Source organism: Mustelus asterias, chromosome 1 (assembly GCF_964213995.1).
Source record: "Mustelus asterias chromosome 1, sMusAst1.hap1.1, whole genome shotgun sequence".
In the NCBI taxonomy this organism is placed as follows: Eukaryota; Metazoa; Chordata; class Chondrichthyes; order Carcharhiniformes; family Triakidae; genus Mustelus; species Mustelus asterias.
In genome coordinates this window covers 83,410,196-83,437,458 of record NC_135801.1, presented here as the reverse complement: position 1 = coordinate 83,437,458, position 27,263 = coordinate 83,410,196, and the positions used below count along the sequence as shown (strand labels likewise).

General features: G+C 41.7%; 2 protein-coding genes across 2 annotated transcripts in view; one reads left to right on the top strand and one right to left on the bottom strand.

The window, feature by feature from the left end:
- Nucleotides 1-27,263, top strand: part of LOC144508316 (coiled-coil domain-containing protein 158-like) — a 111,497-nt gene that overhangs the window by 41,719 nt on the left and 42,515 nt on the right. Inside the window, exons 9-15 of the mRNA XM_078236181.1 lie at nucleotides 7,704-7,818; nucleotides 9,414-9,533; nucleotides 12,317-12,514; nucleotides 14,141-14,656; nucleotides 20,785-20,974; nucleotides 25,646-25,798; nucleotides 27,132-27,244. Of these exons, the coding sequence (XP_078092307.1) occupies nucleotides 7,704-7,818; nucleotides 9,414-9,533; nucleotides 12,317-12,514; nucleotides 14,141-14,656; nucleotides 20,785-20,974; nucleotides 25,646-25,798; nucleotides 27,132-27,244 (1,405 nt within the window). The remainder of the gene's footprint in view (nucleotides 1-7,703; nucleotides 7,819-9,413; nucleotides 9,534-12,316; nucleotides 12,515-14,140; nucleotides 14,657-20,784; nucleotides 20,975-25,645; nucleotides 25,799-27,131; nucleotides 27,245-27,263) is intronic.
- Nucleotides 19,544-27,263, bottom strand: part of stbd1 (starch binding domain 1) — a 59,384-nt gene continuing 51,664 nt past the window's right edge. The window contains exon 3 of the mRNA XM_078214283.1: nucleotides 19,544-22,187. The gene's annotated coding sequence lies outside the window, so the exon portion shown is untranslated. The remainder of the gene's footprint in view (nucleotides 22,188-27,263) is intronic.

The window sequence follows — 27,263 nt, the reverse complement described above, 5'->3', positions numbered from 1 at the left end:
AATAATAAATCAAATCAAATAATTTCAGTGCAGAAATGGCACTTAGGAGGAAATGTGATTTTACTCGGCATTCCCAATCCCACACCACTTTCATCTGGCCTTTTTGCAGGTCGGGAATGTTGGTGTGTAAAACGCTCACCCAACCTGAAATAGAGGGCAAAGATTTCATTACCTATTGCATATAATTTTCATCTGCCGGTATGAGGTTTTGTAAGCCCAGTAAAAGCACAGCAGGTTTGACGGTTTTTGAAAAAATGGAGAGCCTGTTGGGTCTGGAACATTCTGAGACACAAGTGTGAAATGTTTTCACACCTCCCCCTCCCCAGATGTCATTATTAGGCACTGTTCTGGAATGTAGATTTATTTTTAATGCAGTGATTCATCATCGGGATCTGAACTTTAAAGGTAAGTGGATCCTTACATTGACCAGCCTTGTGTATTTGTTCACATGCATTACAGTGCTTTTGCAATGGAAAAAGACACCATACTGCAATGAAAAATATTTCAAAATATCCCATCAGCCTGTACGGTCATCTTTTCTACTGTGAATTAAATGGCTGTTGCTGATTAAAAGAAAAGACTGTTTTAAACTTGAAAAACATCTAATCACCTGCTCCCTTACGCTGATTGATATGCACACTACTTTGAAATTAAAATGCGCACTTTTTTTCTGATTTGTTGGCACAAACTAATAGGATTACAAATGTTAGGCTTTTTTACACATGGCCGAATGTAATTTTTTTCTCATTATTAATGATATGGAGGTTTTTAATAGATGGTGAGAGGTTAATTTCTTCCCTAAGGAATGTAAAATATTGCCCATTGATATGTGACTAAGGTCAGGGGTGGAGGGCCTGGATAAGATGTTTTGTTGGAGAGTCGGTGCAGATTCGATGGGCCGAATGGTCTCCTGCACTGTAGAGATTCTGTGATGTCACATCGGCTTTCCATAGCCAAATGGCTACACCATGAGGCTATTCACGGGAGGCACACATCTTAACAGATAGTTCAATAAATATTTATAATGACAAAGCACTGAAGAAGCTCAGCTGTCCTTAAACTTCAAACATGATGTCAAGAAGTGGAGAAAAAATTGATCCTTGAACCTTGGAAATGTTGTAAAGAAGACAGTGAGAACCCAGGCACACATAATGTTCAAACCTGCAAAATGCTGCTGAAACGGACAAATACATACCGAAGGCTGCAAAAAAAAGTACTTGGTAACATGGCGGGAGTAAATTTTTCACTCCTTTCTCCTGTGGAAATGAAAGGAGATACGTGGCAAAATTGGCAGTTTTTCCACTTGCAATAACAAAACCATGAGATTGCAACAGATTTAATTAACAGTCCGGAACCAATAAGAGTAACTACATGCCTAACATTTCTGGGGAGGGACTGCTTCAAATTGTGTACCAGCCTAAATATAATCAACGAGCAAAGAAAACAAATGGCGGCGATGTTGAACATCTTGAATGAACGCTTTGAACCTCGAGTGAATGTTATGTATGAATGCTATATTCTTCAATAGAGCACAAGGGTAAAATGAAAACCATAGATGAGTATGTGACTGCAGTGACACAACTTGCAGAATCATGTGAATTCGGACAGCTAAAAGATAATTAGATGAGCAGGACATCTCAATGAGAGCAAGTCCACTGAAAGATGAAAAACTGATGCTAAAGAAACTGATAGACGTTCAAAATGCAGAAGTTTTTAAATGTCATTTGGAGCACCTGTATGGCAGAACAGACCAGGAGATGCATTATGCTGAGAGCCATTCCAGACCAAAAGAGCAGAGCCACCGCAGAGAAAGGTTGCAAATACTGCACAAGATGTTATACAAAAGAGAAGACAAATTGCCCTGTGTGAAGAAAGCAGTGTTTTAGCTGCCAAGGTGGTCCAGGGTCACTGGTCTTCTCCATCTCAAACTTCAATGGCATCCCCGGGCCTTTTTTGAGTGAGTTCCGACTTCTGAATGCCACGATGTTTGTGGCGTGTTCTGGAGCGGCATATTTTCCTGCTGGCGTAATGAAGAATCACGTGCTGGGGGAAGATTCCTGTCGGGCCTTTGTTTGCATCCATTGGTGGGATGCAAATCCACTTTCAGTGAGATTCCCGATCCGCCATGGGAGACACCATCAGAAAATCCTGTTGTACATGCGTGAAACTGATTTTTAGGCCTGCCACCAAATTCTTTCCCCCCCGCCCCCCATGTGTGAAATGCATGTGCAGAGACTGATTGGGAGAACAAACAATTGTTAATGCACCTTCCCAGTTTGATCTGCACTTTGCATTGATTTTCTGAATGAGATAATTTATGTAAATTAGAACAGTAGTTCAGGCCTGATAGTACATAACACATAAAACCCATCTGATGAGCACTTCAACTGCTTTTATATCCATTTCCCAGGCTTAACCTTTTGATTTTGATTTTGATTTGATTTATTATTGCCACATGTATTAGTATACAGTGAAAAGAATTGTTTCTTGCATGCTATACAGACAAAGCATACCGTTCATAGAGAAAGAAACGAGAAAGTGCAGAATGTAGTGTTACAGTCATAGCTCGGGTGTAGAGAAAGATCAACTTAGCGCAAGGTAGGTCCATTGAAAAGTCTGTTGGCAGCAGGCATGAAGCTGTTCTTGAGTCGGTTGGTACATGACCTCAGACTTTTGTATCTTTTTCCCGATGGAAGAAGGTGGAAGAGAGTATGCCCAGGATGTGTGGGGTCCTTGATTATGCTGGCCGCTTTGCCGAGGCAGTGGGAAGTGTAGACAGAGTCAATGGATGGGAGGCTGGTTTGCATGATGGACTGGGCTACATTCACGACCTTTTGTAGTTTCTTGCGGTCTTGGGCAGAGCAGGAGCCATACCAAGCTGTGATACAACCAGAAAGAATGCTTCCTATGGTGCATCTGTTAAAGTTGGTGGAGTCATAGCTGACATGCCAAATTTCCTTAGTCTTCTGAGAAAGTAGAAGTGTTGGTGAGCTTTCTTAATGAATAATCTTTTGCGTGGAAAGGCAAAATCCCCTTAAAGCCAAATTACACCACGTCCATAAAGTTTCCTGCAATCCAGTTAAATAGTCACTTAAAGGGTTGAGGGGTTAGTCAATCAGGTTTGTAACCTTAGAATTCATGCAGACTCTTTTGCAGTTTATTATTTCAGAGCTGATTTTTAAGCTTATTCCTGATAGTTGAATCCAATATTTTATGTGGAATGGAAGTAAGACTAATTAAATCTGTAGCTTTCTGTGTTTGCTTTATGATCCCTTTTGAATAAGTGTATCATATTAGCTTGTTTACAATTGACTGGAAGCTCCCCAGTGTCCATTGGTGCCTACTGAATATGATTGTTAATGTCTCAGAATTCTGCTTCCTACACTCAGCACTCTAGGATTAAAAACTATCTATTGCTGAGACTTTATTTGTTTTGAATATAAATAGCTTGCTTCAGAAGCTCCATCTCGTACATACTGAAATCTGTCATTTTACTTAAGAACATAAGAAATAGGAGCAGGAGTAGAACATTTGGCCTCTCGAGCCTGCTTTGCCATTCAGTAAGATCACACCTGATTTGATGGAAGAGTTAAGTCCACTTTCCTGTCGATCCCTTATAAACGTGATTCTATTGTAGATCAAAAATCTGTCTAACTCAGCCTTGAATATATTCAAAGACCAAACCTTCACTGCTCTCTGGTGTAGAAGATTCCAAAGACTAATGACCTTCTGAGGGAAGAAATTCTTCCTTATCTCAGTCTTCATTCAGAGACTCCTTATTTTGAAATCATATTCGGAGAAACATTGGGAGGAATTTAATGACCTGCCCCTCCTGGTTAAGTTTTGAGGCGAGGGGACCATGTAATTGTGGGGTGCAGAACCTGCCACCTTCCTGCCTTCTTCCAATTAATTCTGGAGTGAGAAGGTTTGCAGGTAGTCTTTCCACCTGGATGCTGGTTGAGGCCATTAAGTGGGAAATCCATAGTATCCAATCAGTGATGGGTGGGGGAAGTGAAGCTCTAGGAGTAGGATTTCCCCCACATTGGCGATGTTTGTAATTAAATGTTTCCAGTGGAGCTGGGAGTCCAGGTTGATGGGTTCCCATTTTCAATTAGGAACGGAGTTATCGGACATCCAGGGATAGGATGGGCACAAATGCCAACAGCTTTGGTGGCAGATGTTGGGCCATCCACTCTCCTCATTAAATTCCATCCATCCTCTCAGCATCTTGTCTGTCAAACTAGCTCAGAATCGTTTATGTTTCAATGAGATCACTTCTCATTCTTCTAAACTACAATGAGTTCAGATGCAATCTGTTCAATATTTTCTCATTAAACAACCTCTTCATCCCATGCAAGTTTATCCCTCCTGACGTAAGGAGACTCGGGACTGGATTTTATTTTTCTGACGGGTGGAAGGAAATGAAGTGGGAAGCATGTGGTCTGCTGCTCCCGCCCCCACTACTCAGCATGACGAATCAAGCCAGATGGCCAGTTAGCAACCACCTGGCAGGAGGATGGGCAGTTTGCATTGGGAAAGGGCTCCATGCCCAATTGGGCATTTAGGCTAGGATGTCAGGTGGGAGAGGGGTATCACTGTGAACTGGAAGTCAGTCATGGCTACCAATTCAAAGATCCCATACCCTCTCACTCTCTCCTTATTTGTTATGGCAGCCTAAACCAGTGAGTAAATACATTCTAATAACATCCAAAGGCTGCCACCTTCACCAGCACATTTTGTTGCTACATGCAACTATGGTCCCGTTTACAGATCCTTTCATCCATCTTTGAGCCACTTCATCACACTTGGTGTAGATCACTCCCAAACAGATTCTGGTCGGACTACTAAACATGGAGTTGGCAATGAAAAATTGCAGTTAGGTCATTTACAAGCTCAGTCACTAGTTAATTGTTATTTCAAAATGGCAGATAAGCTTCCGAGTTTGATGCTCACTTGCCTTCCATAATATCAAAGGCTGGCATAATAACACAACATTGCCAATGTCATTATATTCTACGTAAGGGGGGAAGGAAGGGGCAGGGTAGAAGAAGGGATGGCTATAGAATCTAGCCCCAAAACCTTACACAGTATTCTTTTAGTGTGATCTCACCAATGCCTTGTACAGTTCATAGAATCATAGAATCCCTACAATGCAGAAGGAGGCCATTTGGCCCATCAAGTCTGCACCGATTCTCAGACAGAGCACCTTACCCAGGCCCTATCCCCATAATCCCACATACTTCCCCACTAATTCCCGTAACTTATACACCTTGAGAACTAAGGGGCAATTTAGCATGGCCAATCCACCTAACTTGTACATCTTTGGACTGTGGGATGAAACCGGAGCACCTGGAGGAAACACACGCAGACACGGGGAGAACGTGCAAACTCCACACAGACAATCACTCAAGGCCAGAATTGAACGCAGTCCCCTGGCGCTGTGAGGCAGCAGTGCTAACCACTGTGCCACCGTGCTGCCCAGTTGCAGCAAGACCTCCCTAGTTTTATATCCCATCCCCCTTGCAATAAAGACCATCAATCCATTTACCTTTCTAATTACTTGCTATACTTTCATGCTAACTTTTTGTGTTTCTTGTACTAAGACTGCCAGGTTCCTCTGTACCTTAGCATTCTGCAGTCTCTCTCCATTTAAATCATATTCAGCTTTCTATTCTTCCCTTCAAAGTGGACAACCTCACATTTTCTCACATTATGCTCAGTTTACCAATGTTTCGTCATTCATGTGTCTTAACCTATATATATCCTTTTGCATACTCTTTGTTCCCTCCTCACAACTTGCTTTTCCACCTATCCTCGTATTGTCAGAAAATCTGGCTGCAATATACTTGGCCTCTTCATTCAAGTCATTAATATAGATTGTAGGTATAACTAGTAGCAACCCACTGGTTATAATTTGCTACACAGTAAGAGTTTTAACAACACCAGGTTAAAGTCCAACAGGTTTATTTGGTAGCAAATACCATCAGCTTTTGGAGCCCTGCTCCTTTGTCAGATGGAATGGAGCACATTTCCACTCCATCTGACGAAGGAGCAGCGCTCCGAAAGCTGATGGTATTTGCTACCAAATAAACCTGTTGGACTTTAACCTGGTGTTGTTAAAACTCTTACTGTGTTCACCCCAGTCCAACGCCGGCATCTCCACATTATAATTTGCTAACCAGAAAATTTCCTATTTGCTTTAATTCTGGTTCCTGTTGGCTAGCCAATCCTTTATCCATGGAAACATATCATCACCAACACCATGTGATCTTATCCCTTGTAGTAACCTTTTATGCTGCATCTTATTGAATGCCTTCTGGAATCCAAATACAGTACATCCACTCATTCCCCTTTACCTTGTTGCATCTTTGGGTATTTGCTACATCCATAAAGAACTCTAATAAATTTGTCAAGCACAATTGTCAAGCACCATGTTGACTGTGCCTGACTATTTTAGGATACTTTAAATGTTTTTTGGCTACTTACTTAACCACAAATTCCAACATTATCGCCATGACAGATGTTAGGCTAACTGGCCTGCTTTCTGTCTCCCTTCTTTCTTGAATAGAGCTGTCACATTTAAGGCTTTCCAATTGGCTTGTACCTTTCCAAAATCCAGGGAATTTGGGAAGATTACAATCAATGCATCTACTATCTCTTGCAGCCACTTCTTTTAAGCACCTAGAATGCAGACCGTCAGGGGACTTGTTAACCTTTAGTCCCATTAATTAGCTGAATACTTTTTTCTCTCATGATAGGGAATGATTCAAGTTCCTCCCTTACTTTTACTTGACACATCTTTTTGGAATGGGCATGTCACTCATGTCTTCCCATGTTATCGTTCAGATTTTTCTTTTACAATTTTAACATTTTCTGTTACAACCCCTTTTGCAGCAGTCAAGGTTTTCATCTCTTTAACTGACCTTTTACTGTTTTGGTACCTAAATTATCATAAAAATCATAGAAACCCTACAGTGCAGAAGGAGGCCATTCGGCCCATCGAGTCTGCACCGACCACAATCCCACCCAGGCCCTACCCCCACATATTTACCCACTAATCCCTCTAACCTACGCATCTCAGGACTCTAAGGGGCAATTTTTAACCTGGCCAATCAACTTAACCCGCACATCTTTGGACTGTGGGAGGAAACCGGAGCACCCGGAGGAAACCCACGCAGACACGAGGAAAATGTGCAAACTCCACACAGACAGAATCTTTTACTATTTATCTTTTACTATTGTTCTTAGCCTCAGCTGCTATGCCTTTCTCCAGGTTTCTCTTTGCTCCACTGATTATAATTCCAACAATGCTCTGTGTTTTCTCATTGTCATCCCAGTGAACAGCTCCCCTTCTCTCTGTGAAATGTTTGCATCCTTATTTTTCCTCTTTATTTCTGTTTGAATGTGGTTGTTAATCCATTTAGGATCATGCTTACTTAGTTGAGCTTTGTTAGTTTTGTACATGTTTCTAATTGGGGTATTTGGTATTCTTTTAATATAGAGGAACATGTTGCAGGTACCCAATGTTTCAAGGTGTTAAATATTTTAAATATTAAATTCTCCCATTCTATATGTTTTATTTGTGTTGTTGTTTGTAGTTTAATCGTATTCATGGTTATTGGAACATAAATTTAAATTCTCAACTTTTTTTTTCTGCTGTTATGTATAGCAAAGTATTAAGTCAGTATTTTTCCTGCTTCCAGAGAGCAGGCAAGGAATCAGAGCACGATGTACTCACGACAGCTTACAGAACTGGAGTCCACAGTCTGTCATCTGCGAACTGAACTACGGGAAGCAAAAAGGATATATGAGGACAAGGTCTGGTCTGCAACTAATTACACAATTTATTTCAGTTGTTTGATGTCAGCAATGTTCCCTTTCCTTGTCACCTTATTAAAAATACGAGAGCTGCACCTTGCAAAAGAGTCGGTTGAACAATTCATGTAATTTTTCATTCTGGTAGTAATATCTGCAAATGTCACACTCTCTGCTAACCAAATATACTTGGAAAGGATTAGTGCCGCTGGCTGCCTAGGTAATCCACAAGTCCACCGTAACCATACTAATTTTCTGGGTTTATCACATAATGCATTATAAACAATGTAATGTGTGTACATTAAATATAGTGTATCATAACAGAAACTATACAACAGTTGCCAATGAAGCAAATTAAAATGAACTTTAGCTGTGGCACAACAACATGAGATTTTATTGACTGTACACAAATAGGGAGGTCGGTGCATGTCAGACACATGTCCAGTCAGTGGCAGGAGTTTGGATCTATTTAAGAAGAAATAATACGTAGTTTCACACTGCTTTGAAATCTGCAATGCAAGCATTGCGGCACAGGTTAGCACTGCTGCTTCACAGGGACCCGGGTTCGATTCCCGGCTTGGGTCACTGTGTGGAGTCTGCACGTTCGCCCCATGTCTGCGTGGGTTTCCTCCGGGTGCTCCGGTTTCCTCCCACATTCTGAAAGATGTGCTGGTTAGGTGCATTGACCCGAACAGGCGCTGGACTGTGGCGACTAAGGGAATTTCACAGTAACTTCATTGCAGTGTTAATGTAAGCCTACTTGTGACTAATAAATAAACTACTTTTACTTTACTTTAGCATTTCCTATGGGAATCGCAATGTTAAAATTAATACTTACGTCTGTCTATGTTGCCAGTAATATACCACCAAGTGGCATAAAAATGGGAATTCTCCTGTAGCATTTCAGTGTAGCTCTGTGGCACATTTGTGCCAGCAACAATCCATCACAAGTCTCAATCTGTAATCAGATTGCAATCTCAATGAGATTTTGTGAGTGCTGCCTTCTTAGACTGTCCATAGTATTTTGGCTTTGTGCAAGGAGTTTCTAAACAGCTTGGGTAGTTCATTTGGTAGATAATGTGACTCTTAATTTGAAGGTCATGATCTTGAATTCCACATCGGGAAATTATTTTTCTTCTTAAATGTTTAATCAAAATACTGTTTTATTGATTTTTACCAAAAAGTTAAAAGTTGAAGTTTATTTATTAGTCACAAGTAAGGCTTGCATTAACACTGCAATGAAGTTACTGTGAAAAGTGTCTCTAAAATAAATATCACAGTCAATTCTCCACATTGGAAGTTGAGAATCTCATTTACTGCAATTTACTGATTATACATCTTCATCATTTATTTAATTATCAGAAGTATGTTTTATAGAGGGAGCAGTTGATAAATGGATAGATGAGCTAGATACAAGAACTTGCACTTGAGTAAGGACTATACAGACCTAAAAATGGGGAACTTGAACTTTATTGTTAGTTTTTGTGAAGCATCCAATTAGCACTTAGACCTAGACTGCAAGTGCAAGAAGTGCTCCCCCTGGTGTTGTGGCCTTGTTTAAACTTGAGCTTCATTGCACTTCTGTGCTGTTTCATCAGATAGAGAATTTGGAGAAGGAAGTGGAGCAATCTCAATGTGACATGTATAATTGCAAGAGAGAGAGAGATGAATACAGGCAACAGGTGGAAAGCACAAATGGCCGAATCCAATTGTTAATGGTAAGTTTAGCTGCTATTTAATTTTTAAACTGAAATCATTTACATTTAACATATCAAGAAGGATAGATTTTTTTGTGTTTAATTACAATTGTTCGATGCTTATAACTGGCTTCACAGACTTTCGGTTACATACAAATGTACTAATTAGGCTATTCAGCCCCGGGAACCTGCTGCACCATTTGGTAAGATCATGGCTGAACTGATTGTGATTTTAACTCAATTTTCCTATCTACCCATACCCATTATCTCCCTTGTCAATCAAGAATCTAGCTCATTTGGGCTTAAAATATTCAATAACTCAGCCTACACGGCTCTATGCGGAAGAGAATTCCACGCATTAATGACACTGAGTTCTCCTCAACTCAGTCTTCAGTGGAAGACCTGTTATTTTTAAACTGTGTCCCCTAGATCTCATTTCTCTCATAAAGGGAAATATCCTCTCAGCATTCATACTGTCACCTCCCCTGAGGACCTTATACGTTTCAATAAAATCACCTCTCATTCTTCGAAACTCTAATGGATACAGACCCAACCTATCCAACATTTCCTCACAAGTTAACTCCTTCATGTTCAAAATCATGACGGGGCTGGACAGAGTAGCTAGGGAGAAAGTTTTCCCGCTGGTAAAAGGGTCATGAACAATTGGGCACAGATTTAAAGTGAATAGCAAGAGAAGCAAATGTGATGTAAGAAAAACCTTTTTCACACAACAAGTGGTTCGGATCTGGAATGCCCTGCCTGGGAGTGTGGTGAAGGCAGGTTCAATTGAGGCATTCAAGAGGGCACTAATGATTACTTGAACAGAAACAATGTGCAGGTGTGTGAGTGAAGGCACGGGAATGGCACCAAGTCACTTTGCTTGTTTGGAGAATCAGTGCAGACACAATGGGCCAAATGGCCTCCTTCCGTAACAATTCTGTGATCCCTCCCAGGAGTCAGTCAAGTGAACCTTCTCTGAACTGCTTCTAATGCAATAATATCCTTTCTTAAGTAAGGTAGACCAAACCAGTACACAGTACTCCAGATGTGATCTTGCCAGCATAATTGGAGCAAAACATCCTCACTTTTATGTTAATCTCCCTTGCAATAAATTACAGCATTTCATTTGTCTTCCTAATGACATGCAGGACAACAGTTTTTTGTGATTCATTTACCAGGGCATCCACATCCCTCTGTACCATTGAGTTCTGCAATCTCACTCTATTTAAATAATATGCAGCTTTTCTATTCTTCCTTGCAAAGTGGACAAGTTCACATTTTCCTACGTTATACTCCATCCACTTTCTTAAACCCTATCCATGTCTCTTTTAAAATTATGTCGTCTTCACATACTACCTATCTTTGTTGATAAATTTGCCGATGATACAAACGTGGGTAGGAAGGTAAGCTGGGAAAAGGGCAATAAGAGGCTACAAAGGGATATGGATAGATTAAGTGAGTGGGCAAAGCTCTTGGGTCCACTGGTGCAGTGAGCCGGGAAGATAGCATGCGAGGCTTTCGGGCTGGGCGTGAACTGGTCACGTGCTGAAAGCCATCTTCCCTGTTTTGCCAGCGTGATCAGCTCCGCACCCCTTTAAATATCAGTGTCATGATTAACCTGTTATTAATGCATCTGGCCTCCCAGCTGTTTCCCCTCTCGTCAATGAGAATCACTCATGGTCCCCATCCAACGGTGACCAGATGTGATGGCCACGCTGGAGGGATCGAAGACCATTGAAACCTCCAGGTGGTCGGGGGCATGGCTGACAATGCCCATCCAGGCACCCTGACAGTGCTCAACCACACCATAATGGGCAGTGCCAAGGGGGTGGGGCTCTGACAGGGTGGCGCTCTGCAGGTGGGGGTAGGCAAGGGGGGTGATTGACAAAAGATGGCGCGTGTAGAGGGATTGATCGGCAAAGGGGGGACATGCAGCGGAGTGATTGGCAAAGTGGGGAGCGTGCAAGAGGGGTGATCGGCAAAGGGGGAAGTGTATGGGGGGGGATGATCATAAAGAGGGGGCCATGGAGTGGTTTATAACGGGGAACTCATCGACAGGGTACTGGTGCCCCAATGCTGGTGACCTGTGTTGCATGGGGGGGGGTCACACTGCCACCAGTGACAGGAGGGGAAGGTGGCGGGGACGGGTACTGTTGGACATTAGGGCGCCATTGGCAATCTGCAGCCAGCTTCCCCAGTGAGCTTCGGCTCCATTCATCCCTTCCCCTACTGGCATGAACCATCTGACTGCCAAAAAATTGACAGTGTGGGAAGATTGTGAGGGGTAGCTCGCTGAAAAAACCAGAATAAAACACTCCGGTTTTCAGACTTTTTTCGGAAGATGCCCTCCCCCACTCTCCCCACCAGGAAATAGAGAATAGTGTGGGAAAATGTGAAATCATCCATCCTGGCAGGAAGAATAAAGAAGGAGCATATTATCTAAATGGTGAGACATCGCAGAGCACCGAGATGCAGAGGGATCTGCATGTCCTAGTGCATGAATTGCAAAAATGTTAGGATGCAGCTACAGCATGTAATTAAGTGAGTTAACAGAATGCTATTGTTTATTGCAAGAAGAATTGAATACAAAAATATGCAGGTAATGGGAGAGGGGAAATGAAGGAATTGCATCTGTGCATCTGCAACGTGTTTGCAAGATCCTGCCAACTTTTGTACATTAAGCTCAGTATGCCTTTATTGCCTCTATTTCACAAAATTCCCAAAAGATATCCTAATCCATCCTTTGCTGTGGGCAGAAGTGTTTTTTTCAATTTCTAGTAGGTTTTATGCGTTTTGACTTTCAGGCTGATTATTGTAAACTTGAAGAGGACCTCAAAGTGGCAAAAGAACAAAACCAGAAGCTGTGGGAACGTGGCACAAGTAGTAGCATCTCTGTTGAAAACTTGGAGCAGGAATTGGAATGTAAAAATCAGGAAATTCTGCGGCTGGATGGTGTGATAAACTCCCTGAAGGAGCAGTACCAGCATCAGTTACAATGTCAGGTTGGTCAGCAAGGTGGCTCTCAAACCTATTTAATTGTGGGACCTCAGTTCAATTGGATTGGTGATCATGGACCCCCCGGCACCCCAATCCAACATGTCTAAATTATAATATTAAATAATACTTGTATTTGGCACATTTTCTTCATGTTAAATGTTTTTTAAAACTCCCCACTCTTAACCCAGGCCGAACTCACCTCACACCAGCCTTTGTAGAAGTGGGTCTACCTACTGAAACATCCTGCTGCACACACTGTTCCTCAGTGCCACTCCCCTTTGAGGTGAACAGCCAATCTACACTGCTCTGCTGCCCTTGTTCTTCTAGGCACTAAAGGTTTTGGAAGATGCTATTGGGATAGCCTTTTGATGCAGTGTTCGCCTTGCTGCCAGGCTGAGCCAATGGTGAAATGAATGATTAAGGTGGTAGAAGGGGTGCAGATCAAGCAGACTACTTTTTTCCTGGATGGTGTCAAGCTTATTGAGTGCTATTGAAGCTGCACTCATGCAGGCAAGTGGAGAATACTCCATCGCACTCCTGACTTGTGTCTTGTAGATGGTGAATAGGCTTTGGGGAGTCAGGAGGTGGTTATTTGCCGCCGAATACCCAGCCCCTGATCTGCTCTTGTAGCCACATTATTTTTGTGACTGTTCCAGTTAAGGTTTTGGTCTATGACAAGTGCCAGAATATTGATGATAGGGAGGGGGTTAGCAATGGCAATGCTGTTGAATGTCATGGAGAAATATAGAGATTCTCTCTACTTAGAGATAGTCATTGCCTGACACTCGTGTAACATGAATCTGTTAGTTGCCATCTCAATTCAAGTCCGAATGTTGCCCAAGTCATGCTGCATGTATGTAGACATGGTTTGTTTCATTATCTGATGGACGGAACTGAACTCTGCAATTATTAGTGTGTATCCATTTCAGACCTTATAATAGAGGGAAAATCATTGATGAGGTAGCTGTAGATGGTTGGGTCGAGATCATTTAAGCTTGTGTCATATAATTTAGGTAGAATTTCATGCAACAGAATCAAGCTATGGCAGAGGATCAAACCACTTAAATATAATTCCTTGCCTGTGAAAGTGTTTTACTTTTCTTTAAGTAAGAAGTCCTCTATCATACCTGCCATAGGTTCAAATGAAGCACTTTCATTTGAAGCACTTTTCGTTCTTTCTATTATTCCCAAGGGTTTTTTTCTGGTGAAAACTCAGGTTGGAAAATATTCCCTCTAACCACAAGACATTCTTCAAGTGTGGGGATGGCAGTGTAAAATCTCAAAGCAGAAACACCGCAGAGAGTAGAACATGCAAAGGACCAATTTTCTGTATGGAGGTCCAGACAGATTTTTGAATATCATTCTCAGTGGCCAGAGAGTAAAACACAGTCTCTTTCATGCTGGAACACGTCTTCTCCAACTTAACCACTTAAGTCGGCAAAGACTGATAACGTATTAGTAATGAATAGTGCCAGAACATTTGCTTCAAAATTTCTAAGGACTTTTTTGATACGTTGAGAAACTAGATAAAAGAGCATGGTCTATACTGTAAAGTTAAATTCAATAGGATTCTTTTAAAATAAACATGCTTTTAGACAGTTTTAACATGTTTTTTCCTTGTTCAACCAAAGGCATCAATCGAGGAGCAAAGGAATGAAGATCAAGAGAAAATCAAGACCCTAATCAAACAATATGAGATCTGTAAGGAACAGCTTTGTAAAACTGGTGAAGAGCTGAACCAGAAGAAACAGCAATTTGACAAAACAGAAATGACCATCTGTCAGTTGAGGGAATCAATAAAAGAAAAGGAAAGGTGTTTGGAAAATGAAGCCATAGAAAAAAGTAAACTGCAACAAGAAATTGAAGATAAATGCCAAAAGATTCAGAGGATGAAAATAGCAGAGGAGACCATTTGCGATCAGTTTGAAGAAGCTGTTACCCACTTGAAGAAAATGCAGAATGATAATGATGCAGTGAAAATGGAGCTGAATGAGAAAAATAAGATGCTTATGACTTTGCGGCAGGAAATGGAAAGCATTTCTGAAATGACATCGCAACAGAGTTGTGCATCTGAGGCATTGCAGCTTGAAAGAAAACAACTTCAGACTGAAGTGGATTGCCAAAACCAAAAGATTCAAGAGTTAAAGGTCAGATAAGAATATACAGCCAGAAACTGGCCATTCGGTCAACTTGTTTATGCACCACCTAAGTTTAATCCCACCTTTCTTTGTCTAAACTCATCAGCATAACCTTCTATTCCTTTCTCTCTCGTATGTGTATATATAACTTCTTCTTCAATGAATCAATGCTATTCACCATAACTATTCCATGTACTGACTTCCACATTTTAATCCCACTGCATGTAAAAAAGATGCTCCTCACTTTCCTATGAGATCTATTGTGACTTTCATTTACATTTATGCCTCCTAGTTTTGGACCCTCTTCAACTGGAAATACTTTTTCTATTTCTGCCCTTTCTAATTATCTAGCATCGATCAGGTCACCCCTCAGTTTTTACTTGTCCAGATAAAAGACCCTCAATGTGTCATGATAAGTATAACCTCCTTGTAAATCCTTTTGAATTTTCTTCAGTGTCTCTATGTTCTTTCCGTTGTACAGAGAGCAGAACTGTGCGCAACACCCCCAAGTGTAGTGTAACCAAGGTTCTATATTCATTTAACATAACTTCTTATCTCCCTGGAAATTATCCTGTGTTTTTTAGTTTCTTTCTTATTAAACTGTATGTCTGCCTTTAGTGGTTTGTGTACTTGTGTCATCTGATCCTTTTAATCCTGTACACTACTTAGACTCCAGAAGTGAGATGGAAAGTAAAATAAATTCTTGCTTTTTTACCAAGTCCAGGATCAGATTTATCTCTGTGAATTATGTTAATATACCTGCAAAATCAATACTGTGAATTAGTCCAAGAGTACACTAACAGCTAGGCCAGGATCAGTTAAGTGTGGGTGGTCTGGCGGGGAGGGAAGATGAGGCCCAGGGCTGGTAAAGGGTCTTGTCGGAGAGCCCAAGAGGGAGCACCTGCAGAGGGCAGACATAGCAGCCCCAGTTTAGAAAGAGCACTCTTGAAGTACTTGTCCCACCCCTTTCCCACCCGAGGACCACGCAGGGTAACCTGCTGGGTTTTCCCACCATTCCGGAAATCCTCCTGCCGGCCTCAAAATTGATGGGGGTGGGAAATGGCCCTTCAGTAAAATTGTGGACCAGTTGGGCGCAGGGTGATAACAGGAAAAGCACCCAGTGAAGTTTTATGAGCCTCGCTGCCATCTGTAAACCCACCTGCAGGGAACCATAGAATTCTGCCCCAGATTATAGACCACCAAATAGGGGGAAGAAGATTGAGGCAAATTGCAAAAGGATACAAGAACTGTAGAATAGTAATAATGGAGTCTTAAATTATCTTAATATAGACTGAGATAGCGATGCTGTAAAAGGCATAGAGGGACAGGAATTCCTTAAATGTATGTAAGAGTACAAGAAAACTTCCTTAATCAGTATCTTTCCAGCCCAACAATGAAAGAAGCAATTGTGTATCCAGTTCTGGGGTCCTGGGATCTTGCAGAACTCCGCGCTACAGAGTGATCTGAAGGGCGATTACTGCAAACAAAATTCTAAGTGTCAAATTCACGTTAAAAACTGGAGTAAATCCCGCTGGTTTTTTCGGCGTGAGTTTGAAAATGAATCTCCCACACTCTGTGCACCGCAGAGTGCACTAGTGTAAATCAGTCCAAAAACCAGTGGGCAGGGCCTATTCCCACTGGAGAGGCCGGTAGCATAGCACTGAGCGGGCCACTGCACATTCGCTGATCTGTCAGCGTTTGATCAGTGCATGCACTGTGGTCCCACACTGCCAGCTTCCCGATCGCTGGCCAGTTCAATTGCTTGCCAGCCCTGCGACCCCTCATCACTGCCCCTCCGATCCTCTACGTGGCCCAATCATTGGCCCCCAAACATGCCCGGGCCAGCCTCGGCTCGGCCTTCTCACTCCCCCCCCCGCTGCCCCGACTGCATCCCCCCCACCCACCTGCAGGCTGACAGCCCCTCTGTCACTCAGCCCAAATGTAGAGTGGCAGCGGGACCCCCCAGCCCCACTGACCGCCCCCCAGAGGCCCCACCCCCATGGCACTGCCCAATGCTGGTGGGCAGTGCCAAGATGCCCCCTGGGCATTGGCACTTTGCCCCATGGGCAGTGCCAGGGGCCCAGGCTGGCACTGCCAAGGTGGCAACACCTAGGGGGCACCCCCCCCCCCCCCTTAGCCCCGACCTCCTGGGGACTTTGATGGCCCCCCTTCACTCCAGCAGGGTCGGGCAGCCAGCTCCCCGCAAGTGGGGCGCTATACCAAATCCCGCTGGAGTGAACCACTCCTGGCGGGCGGGGGATGGCGGCGGTGGCGGGGGGGGAGGGTGGAGAGGCTAGCAGGCTCGAGACTTCAGTCCCGGGCTCACTAATGGGATTTAACTTGTTTTTAAATTGTCAACCGCATGATTTATGCAGGTCCATGGCACTTTCTGGCACCGAGCTGACAGCGCTGGAAATCTGGTACTGGGAGACTCGCGGATGCGGCCTCCGCTCGGGTCTCGCAGCCCGCTGCGTTACAAAACCAGATCAGCAGTATGGGAGAATCATCCCGCTGGTGTCCTAATACGTGAATCACAAAGTTAGATTGCAGGTAGAGCAAGCGGTTAGAAAGGCAAATGTAATGTTGATGTTTATTGCAAGGGGATAGGAATATAAAAGTAAGGATGTTTTTCCGGTAGCTGTAGAGGGCCTTGGTGAGACCACACCTAGAGCACTCTGCATAGTTTTGGTCTCCTATTTTAAAAATTATATAATTGTGTTAAAAGCAGTTCAGAGAAGGTTCACTTGACTCATTCGTGAGATGAAGGGCTTATCTCATGAACCTGTTCAACCAGGTTGGGATGATATTTATTGGAGTTTAGACGAATGAGAGATGATCTTATTGATATACTGAAGATCCTAAGGGAGCTTGAAAGGATGGAAACCGGGAGGATGTTTCCTCATGTGGGAAAGTTTAGGACTAGGGGACATAATTTAAGAATAAGAGTTTTCTCTTTTAAGACCAAGATGGAGAGATTTTTTTTCTGACCAGCCAGGCTCCCTTTTTAAATAATAGTACGATGTTGGAGGTCATTTGCAACGGTGCCTGTAGCCAGAGAGTATTTGAAAACTGTTAGAACCTCTGCTACCTTCTCTGTTGCTTCTTTTAGCAGTCTGGAAAACATTTCATCCAGGTCTGGGGGTTTATCTACTTCCAAAGATGCTAACTCCTTGATATTTTCTCTCTTTCTGTCTATATCCCATCCAATATTTCAATCACCTCCTTGTTAACTACAATGTCCACATCATCGTCCTCTTTGTGAAGACAGATGCAAAATACCCATTAGGAACTATGCTTGTGCCTTCCCCCGCCAGACACATTAGCTTTTTAGGTTACAGAACAGAATCCGCTCGGGTGACCCCTGTACTGTTTGCCTAGTCTTCGTTATCTGCCAGACGGTCACCCAATACCTTTCTGTCTGCACACTTGTAAGTTACAGGGTGACCACCTGCAGTGATATGCTGTCCAGTCAGCCTTCTGGATGCAGCACTGTAATGCCAGTTGCTGCTTAATTAGCAAGCACAGTAAGAAGTCTCACAACACCAGGTTAAAGTCCAACAGGTTTATTTGGTCGCAAAAGCCACTAGCTTTCGGAGCGTGGCCCCTTCGTCAGGTGAGTGGGAGTTCTGTTCACAAACAGGGCATATAAAGACACAAACTCAATTTACAAAATAATGGTTGGAATGCAAGTCTTTACAGGTAATCAAGTCTTAAAGGTACAGACAATGTGAACAGGTTAAAGAGATGTGTATTGTCTCCAGACAGGACAGTTAGTGAGATTTTGCAAGTCATGGGGGTTACAGATAGTGTGACATTAACGCTCTCTCCACTCACATTGTCTGTACCTTTAAGATTTGATTACCTGTAAAGACTTGCATTCCAACCCCCATTATTTTGTAAATTGAGTTTGTGTCTTTATATGCCCTGTTTGTGAACAGAACTCCCACTCATCTGATGAAGGGCAACGCTCCGAAAGCTAGTGGCTTTTGCTACCAAATAAACCTGTTGGACTTTAACCTGGTGTTGTGAGACTTCTTACTGTGTTTACCCCAGTCCAACGCCGGCATCTCCACATCACACTTAGCAAGCCCCAGAGGTTTGAGCTGCTCCAGCTGACAATTTTTTCATGCACATGTGGTCATCCAGAACACAAAAAATGTCCTGTAGTTCCCAGCGGCACAGGATTTGCTGTTTCTTAGAGTACTAACAAAATTTCTCAGTTTAACCCAACACCCATGTGTTACTGATTCAGCTTCCTTCTCACAGTAATTAGCACCTATTCAGACAATCACAACTCATTGACAGATAACTGCTGCTGACGGGCAGTTGCTGTTTGAATATTGGTATTCTTGCAGTATCTTTTAGAGCTTTTGAAGTTCCAGGTTAAATTCAAGAAGTTAAACTAAAGACTGAACTACATTCCATTTAGACTGTACATACCCACATCTAACCCATCAAAAGGCTCCTATTCACACCAAATGTTTGCACTTTGTTCCCAGCGACCACAACTTTTCACAATATACATTAACGATTTGGAGGAAGGAACTGAAGGCACTGTTGCTAAGTTTGCAGATGATACAAAGATATGTAGAGGGACAGGTAGTAGTGAGGAAGGAGGGGGTTTGCAGAAGGACTTGGACAGGTTAGGAGAGTGGGCAAAGAAGTGGCAGATGGAATACAATGTGGAAAAGTGTGTGGTTATGCACTTTGGAAGGAGGAATGGAGGCATAGACTATGCTTAGGAAATCAGAAACACAAAGGGACTTGGGAGTCCTTGTTCAAGATTCTCTTAATGTTAACGTGCAGGTTCAGTTGGCAGTTAGGAAGGCAAATGTAATGTTAGCATTCATGTCGAGAGGGCTAGAGTACAAGTAAGAAGTCTCACAACATCAGGTTAAAGTTCAACAGGTTTATTTGGCAGCACAAGCTTTCGGAGTCTCAGGCTCCTTCTTCAGGTGAATGAGGAGTTGTGTTCACAAACAGGGCATATACAGACACAAACTCAATTTACAAGATAATGGTTGGAATGCGAGTCTTTACAGGTAATCAAGTCTTAAAGGTACAGACAATGTGAGTGGAGAGAGGGCTAAGCACAGGTTAAAGAGATGTGTATTGTCTCCAGCCAGGACTTTAACCTGGTGTTGTGAGACGTCTTACTGTGCTTACCCCAGTCCAACGCTGGCATCTCCACATCATAGAACTACATCCCTGCTCTTGTATACTGAGGCTGTATAAGGCTCTGGTCAGACCCCATTTCAAGTATTGTGAGCAGTTTTGGGCCCCATATCTATGGAAGAACGTGCTGGCCTTGGACAGGGTCCCGAGGAGGTTCACAAGAATGATCCATGGAATGAAGAGCTTGTCGTATGAGGAACGGTTGAGGACTCTGGGTCTGTACTCATTGGAGTTTAAAAGGATGAGGGGGGATCTTATTGAAACTTACAGGATACTGCGAGGCCTGGATAGAGTGGATGTGGAGAGGATGTTTCCACTAGTAGGAAAAACTAGAACCAGAGGGCACAACCTCAGGCTAAAGGGACGATCCTTTAAAACAGAGATGAGGAGAAATTTCTTCAGCCAGAGAGTGGTAAATCTGTGGAACTCTTTGCCGCAGAAGGCTGTGGAGGCCAGGTCATTGAGTGTCTTTAAGACAGAGCTAGATAGGTTCTTGATTAATAAGGGGAACAGGGGTTATGGGGAAAAGGCAGGAAAATGGGGATGAGAAAAGTATCAGCCATGATTGAATGGCGAAACAGACTCAATGGGCCGAGTGGCCTAATTCTGCTCCGATGTCTTATGATCTTATAGTGCACTTTGTTCTGAGACCACCTTATGCTGACCATTGCAATTGTGAAATATCTGCAAAACATGCATGTGATTGTTGCTATTGTTACGATAGTTTGCTTCCGGGCAACTGGGTGAAGAAAATTTGCATTTCCATCGGCTTCAGGAATTTTGCTTTGTTTAGCATTAATTTGCTCCTACACAAGGTTGGTTAAAGTAGCGAGTTATCAGTCGAATGTCATAGGTGCTGACAGGCTATTTTTGCAATAGTGGACTACAGATGCAAGTACAATTGTGTAGGTTGCCATTGTGCATTAATCCAGTTTGATGTTAATAACTCTGTTTTCTGTTAGAGTGATTTGGAACACAAAGATGCACAAATGCAAGCACTGAAGGCACACCTCTGTGAGTTGGAAAAGGAGAAAATTAAACTGGTAAATGCTGCAACTGAGCAAATGTCTGAATTGAGAGACTTGTTACAGGAAAAGGATGTGCTTTCAACTGAATTAAATCTCATCCAGAACCAAATGGGTGATCTGAAAGGTATGAAGACAGTGCCAACAAGGCAAATTCAAGGCTTTTTTATCTTGATTGGACCTTGTTTACCCAGTAATGTTTTAAACTCTTCTTCCCCCAGCACCACCCCCCTTCTCAAAGCAAACACACTATGTTCATATAAATATGAGTTTGATATCTTTGTGATTGCAAGGCAATTGATGCGGCCCCACCAGTATCTCATTGAAATGTAGCTCCGTTAGTGAATGGTTGACCAATGTTAACCAATGCTGTAAATGGAACATAAACTTTTTAAAAATTTATTCGTTCATGGGATATGGGCATTGCTGACTAAACCAGCATTTTATTGCACATGCGTAATTGCCTTTGAGAAGATGGTGGTGAGCTGCCTCCTTGAACTGCTACAGTCCGTGTAATGTGGGAACACTCAATCCTGTTGGGAAGGAAATTCCAGGAATTTGACCCAGTAATGGTGATATATTTCCAAGTCTGGTTGGTGCGTCACTTGCTGGGGAACTTGAAGGTTGCGGTGTTCCATGCATCAGCATAATTACATACATACTATATTAACTGTTGTATATTTGTTAAAATAAGTTAAGACCATTCTGGAGAATTAGTCACCTGGATTTTTTTTATCATATTACTTCAAGTAATAGGACCATTTCCTTCAATAGCTTCACATTGTGTGGCATAAATAAGATAAAAGTTTTAACAGGTTAAGTAGCAGGAATGGCTTACGTTTGCCAAATGTTGCTGTGGTGGATACGGGAGTTGATTTGACCATTCAGGGCAGATCTACTAGTAAGAACTGTACCCTACTCGCTCAGTCTTCAAGTTATTGAGCCTGACTGGCAGCAGGAGTTATCCTTCCCCAGATGGGAGTAGAAAGATTTTGGGGATACATATTTCAAGAAGCAGTCACCTTGCTGTTCGAGTGTTACGAGTGGAAGGTTTGGAAGTGAGTGATTGTATAATGAGGTGAAAGGGGCCCTGTCTTGCCAGGTAAGTTTTCAACAATGAATAGATGCTCCAAGGATGTTGACTCAGGAAAGGCAGCAGGAATCCCTGTTTGCCCAGAGAGGGAGAGTTGAATGCAAGAATGCAGCTGCAAATAGTTGAAGACACCAGACAGTCGATTCTGTGATAGTAATTGTGAGTCCTGAATGTTGTGATGCCTCCAGGGTAAAGAACATTAGAGAGCAGATGTAGAAGTTGGTAAATCGTCTGTAAACTGTAGTTCCTAATCAACATGAGCAAGGAAAAGATTCAGGATTAGCAAAAAAAATGTTGTAGGAATTAGAAAATAAGAAGCAGAATATTACAGGTAATTTCAGCTTTATTACCAATGCTACATGATGGCTGGAGGTGAATGCATGACTACAGAAATAGTAAATGAGGTAGAAATTCACAATCCTGGGCTACTGGGACCAGGAGTGAGATGGATAGACAGGACATAAGAAATAGGAACATGAGTTGACCATACTACCCCTCAAGCAGAGTCACCATTCCATATGATATGGCTGATCTTCAGGCTTAACTTCAATTTTCCACTTGCTTCACATATCCCTTGATTTCCTGTGTGATCAAAAATCTATCTTGTCCAGTTGTGAATGTATTCAATGTTGGAACATCTACAACCTTCTGGATAGAGAATTACAATGATTCATAACCCTTTGGGTGAAGAAAGTTCTCCTCATCCCAGTCCTAAATGATCTACCTGATCCTGAGACAGTACCCCTGTCCTTGATTCTCCAGCCAGAAGAAATAGCCTCTCCGTGTCTACCCTTTCAGAATCTTGGACGTTTCTGTGAGATTAACTTTCATTCTTTTAAACTCCACAGTATAGGCTGAATTCACTCAGTCTCTCCTGATAGGACAACCCTCTCATCCCAGAAATTAATCTAGTGACCCTTCATTGCACCATCTCCAATGCAATTATATCCTTCCTTAAATATGGAAGCCAAAAAGGCATAATGTGACGTCACTGAAACTCTTCTAGTGAGGCTTTCTTATTCTTGTACCCAAATCCCCTTGGTCAACATGCCATTTGCCTTCCTAATTGTTTTCAATACTTACATGCTATTTTTCTGCGTTCCATGTAGTACACTCAAGTCCCTCTGAATTTCAACATTTACACATTTCGTGCCTTTTAAAAAATATTTTGCTTTTCTATTCTTGCTGCCAAAGTGACTACTTTATATTTCCTCACTTTATACTCCATCTGTCATCTTGTTGCCCATTCACTTAACCTGTCTCTATCTCTTTGCAGCTTCTTTGTGTCTACCGCACAGATTACATTCTCACCTAGATTTGCATCATCGGTTAACTTATATACATTACTTTCTGCCTCTCAATCTAAGTCATTGTGAACAGCCGAGGACCTGCACTGATGTTGTGGCATTCCACGAGTCTGAGCCTGCCAACTTGAGAATGTCTCTTTTATTTCTCTATCCGTGCTAATATATTACCCACAACTCCATGAGCCCTTATCTTGTGCATTAGCCTTTATCTGTCACCTTATCGGATCAAGTTTACCGCAGCAGCTGGTTCCCCTTTATCTATGCTACTGGTTACAGCCTCAAAAAAACTAATAAATATGTCAAACCTTATTTCATTTTCATCAAACTATGTTGACTTTGTTTGATCATACTATAAATTTTAAATTGAATTGTTAAGACTTCCTTAATAATAGACTCCAGCGTTTTCCCGATGCCTGATATCAGGCTAACTAGCCTGTTTTCCTGTTTTCACACCCCCCCCCCGGGACAGTTCTAGCGTCTAGGGTATCCAGAACCTCACGCCCAAACAGCACTGAGAGTAGGATTCTTTCAAAGGGCTGAATTGGATCTCTAGTTGAGAGTTAGAACTCTGAGTGTAAGGGAGGAATGGTGCGAGGGAAGAGTCAGCATCTTGGAGAGGAAGGATGAGTTTGTGGTGTTTAGCTAATGAGGTAGAAACATTAAAAGATATAAAGCAGGTCAAGATAGCAACAAAACATTAAGGTGACAAAAAGAAAAATCCAAAGGGATGCAACCTAAAATGTTTGGATATCCATGAACAGAGTAGAAGAAGCAATAGTAGAGAACAAGAGTCACAGATTAAAATCGAAAATCAATGCAATATACTATTATGTCACAATTTTCCATTTGAATTTCGTTAGGGTTATAGATCAATTAGTACCATTAATTTAATTAATGGGTCGGCACAGTGGTTAGCAATGCTGCCTCACAGCACCAGGGACCTGGGTTCAATTCTGGCCTCGGGTAACTGTCTGTGTGGAGCTTGCACATTCTCCCTGTGGGTTTCCTCTGGGTGCTCTGGTTTCCTCCCACAGTCCAAAGATGTGTGGGTTGGGTGGATTGGCCGTACTAAATTGCCCTTTAGTGCCAGGGGGACTAGTAGGGTAAATACATGGGGTTAAGGGAATAGGACCTAGGTGGGATTGTTGTTGGTGCAGACTCGATGAGCCAAATGGCCTTCTACTCCACCGAAGGGATTCTATTCTATAAATTAAATATTCATGGGAATAAAGCTTAAAAGAGGGATAAAGAAGGTGGGTAACTACTATTTACAGCTAATATTTGTGCACTGGAGCATGGAAATATTTAAATAGGCATAAAGCCAAACCACGTGCTTTGACTCCGAGTGAGGAATAGGCAAGACATCTTACTTGAGAGCATATTATAAATTGCCATTTAGTTATATTATATTTTGCCAAAGAAGCAGAGTATAATATAATAAAGGACCTTCTTCCAGATTAAATAGAAAGAGAAATCTGCAAACAAACACACCAGTGATCAGGAGTGGGAAATATTTGAACAGGAGCTAAAGATACAAATCAAGTATTTTCTAGTATTCCATCAATGAAAAGGGATTCGTACGCAAATTTGAATCTGAAGAGAGGTATCTAATGCTCACAATGCAATTTATAAACATTTTTTGAAGCCAAGTAAAGGATAAAGGAAATTATGAAATGGAAATTATAATTTCCATTTCATAATTTCCTTTATCCTTTACATGGCCAAAATTATAAATGTAGGAGAGCATTCCAAAATATAGTGTATTAAAAGGTTTTTTAAATCGGGATATTTGTAGTAATAGGTAGAATTAGGGCCAATAAATAGGCAAACTTTGGAGAATGAAGGAATAGCAGATAGTGGAATGCATTGCCTCAGTTTTCAAGGGAAAATATTATATTGAAAGTTCCAGAGGAAAACACAACAGTGAGTGGAGGTTATTAGTTAATGAAAAATGGCACTGCAAGTTTACTCAGATTAGAAATAGACAAATTACAAGCACACATTGGTTTATACCCAAGGGATACTGGGGTAAACTAAGGTTGAAACAGCAAAGCCTGTTACAGTTCTTCTTAATTTTTCTGCAGCAAAGAAAATTGGGCTGGAGGGAGATAAATATGATAGCTCTCTTCACACATGCTAGGCAATTTTAGTCCTGTTTGTTTTGCTTCTGATGAATCAATGGAACCTGTAATAATGAAATAAAATATGAAGCACTGGGAAAAAACATAGGGATGGGAAATACATTTTATAGAGGTCTGTTAATGTGTTGAGATGCTTTGATTTTGTGCGTTGTTGTATAATTGTGAAATATACCAAATAAGGACTGTTGAATCCTTAAAGTTCAAATGTCATTTATTTGTTTGAGTTTATGATTTAGTTCTTTATTGGTTGATCGTAGAGGAGTATAATAATTTGCAGAGGAGCTACAATTGCAAAACAGAAGAATATGATTGGGCTACAAGCAAACTTAAAGCTCAGCTGAAATCAACCCAAAATGATCTTGAACAAACCAGAGAAGCAATGAAAGTACTTGAAGGAGCTGATACACATGGTACCGATTTTTAGCCCATATTTACTAGACTATCATTTATATATAAGCTACTTAGTTGTTCTATGCTTTTCTCCTGAAAATTGTGTTGACTTGTAGAGTGGATACACAGTGGAGATCTTTTAAAAATTTATATATGATTAAAATATTTGGGCCTTTTATAACTGTATAACATGTATATTCAAGTAATTTTCCTTTGGACATGCAGTTGACCAAACAAACAAAATTATTTTTAACATCCTGAAATTGCTGAACTTTGAAAATACTTTGTCTTCCAGTGAAACCAATGAAATTTGTAGTACTGTAACTGAAAGAGATCTGGTAATCCTCTGACCACACTCCAGCATGTGTTCCACATTCCTTTATTATTTAGTACCCTTGCAATATCCTACAACCCACGACCACTGCCATCTAGAAGGACAAGAGCAGCAGATATCTGGGAACCCCACTACCTGGACGTTCCCCTCCAAGTCACTCGCCATCCTGACTTGAAAAGATATCACCATTCCATCAGTGTCACTGGATCAAAATACTGGAATTCCCTCCCTAACAGCACCATGGGGTTACCTACGTCCCAGGGACTGCAGCAGTTCAAGAAGACAGCTCACCACCAACTTCTGAAGGGCAACTAGGGATGGGCATTAAATGCTGGCCGAGCCAACAATGCCCACATCCTGTGAATGGAAAATGGAATAAAAATGGAAAAGAATGCAGTAATGTAATTGCAATCTTCTCATGTATTCCTGAGAAGGGAAAATTCAGTCAGTGGGAACTGTGAATTACAAAAAATGCTGGAATTGATGATGGTCAGTTTGAATCTAGAAGGTTTCAGATAAAGGATATCCTAACTTTCCCTTTCAGATACTGGCTGACATGGTCTGCATTTCTAATTTCTTACTAATTACAAATTTATACATTTGCAATTTATGGCCCTAGATGTATATGGAGAGAGAATGGTGAGCTTTTGTAACCTCCTGCCATAGTTTTGGTGGGAGGTTGCTATCACCCTTGGAGAGATGACTGGAAAGGGTCACATATACTATTTCTAAGAAAGCACCAACAATCTTGCAACGAAGATATGGCAGAAAATCAGGACAACCCATTTTAAAATTCAGGGCTTGATATTTTTTGAAAGTGTTGAACTCTTTTATACTTCGAAGAAACTGAAGAAAAATAATCTGCTGAAAATTTGTGCTGCTCTTCTAACCCTCAGATTTAGAATGGCCCAAATTTGTCCGTTTGCTATAAGGATTTGTCACAATGTAGTTAGACCTTTCCTGTCCTCTCAATGTCATGTCCTAATTTAATTCAAAAAGTTAAATTGTGTGCTTTACAGCAATGAAAGTTGCCATGGGAATGCAAAAGCAGATCACAGCCAAGCGTGGACAGATTGATGCACTACAGAGCAAGATCCAATACCTGGAAGAATCTTTAGAGAACTCTGATAGGGTATGCAGTAATTCATTAT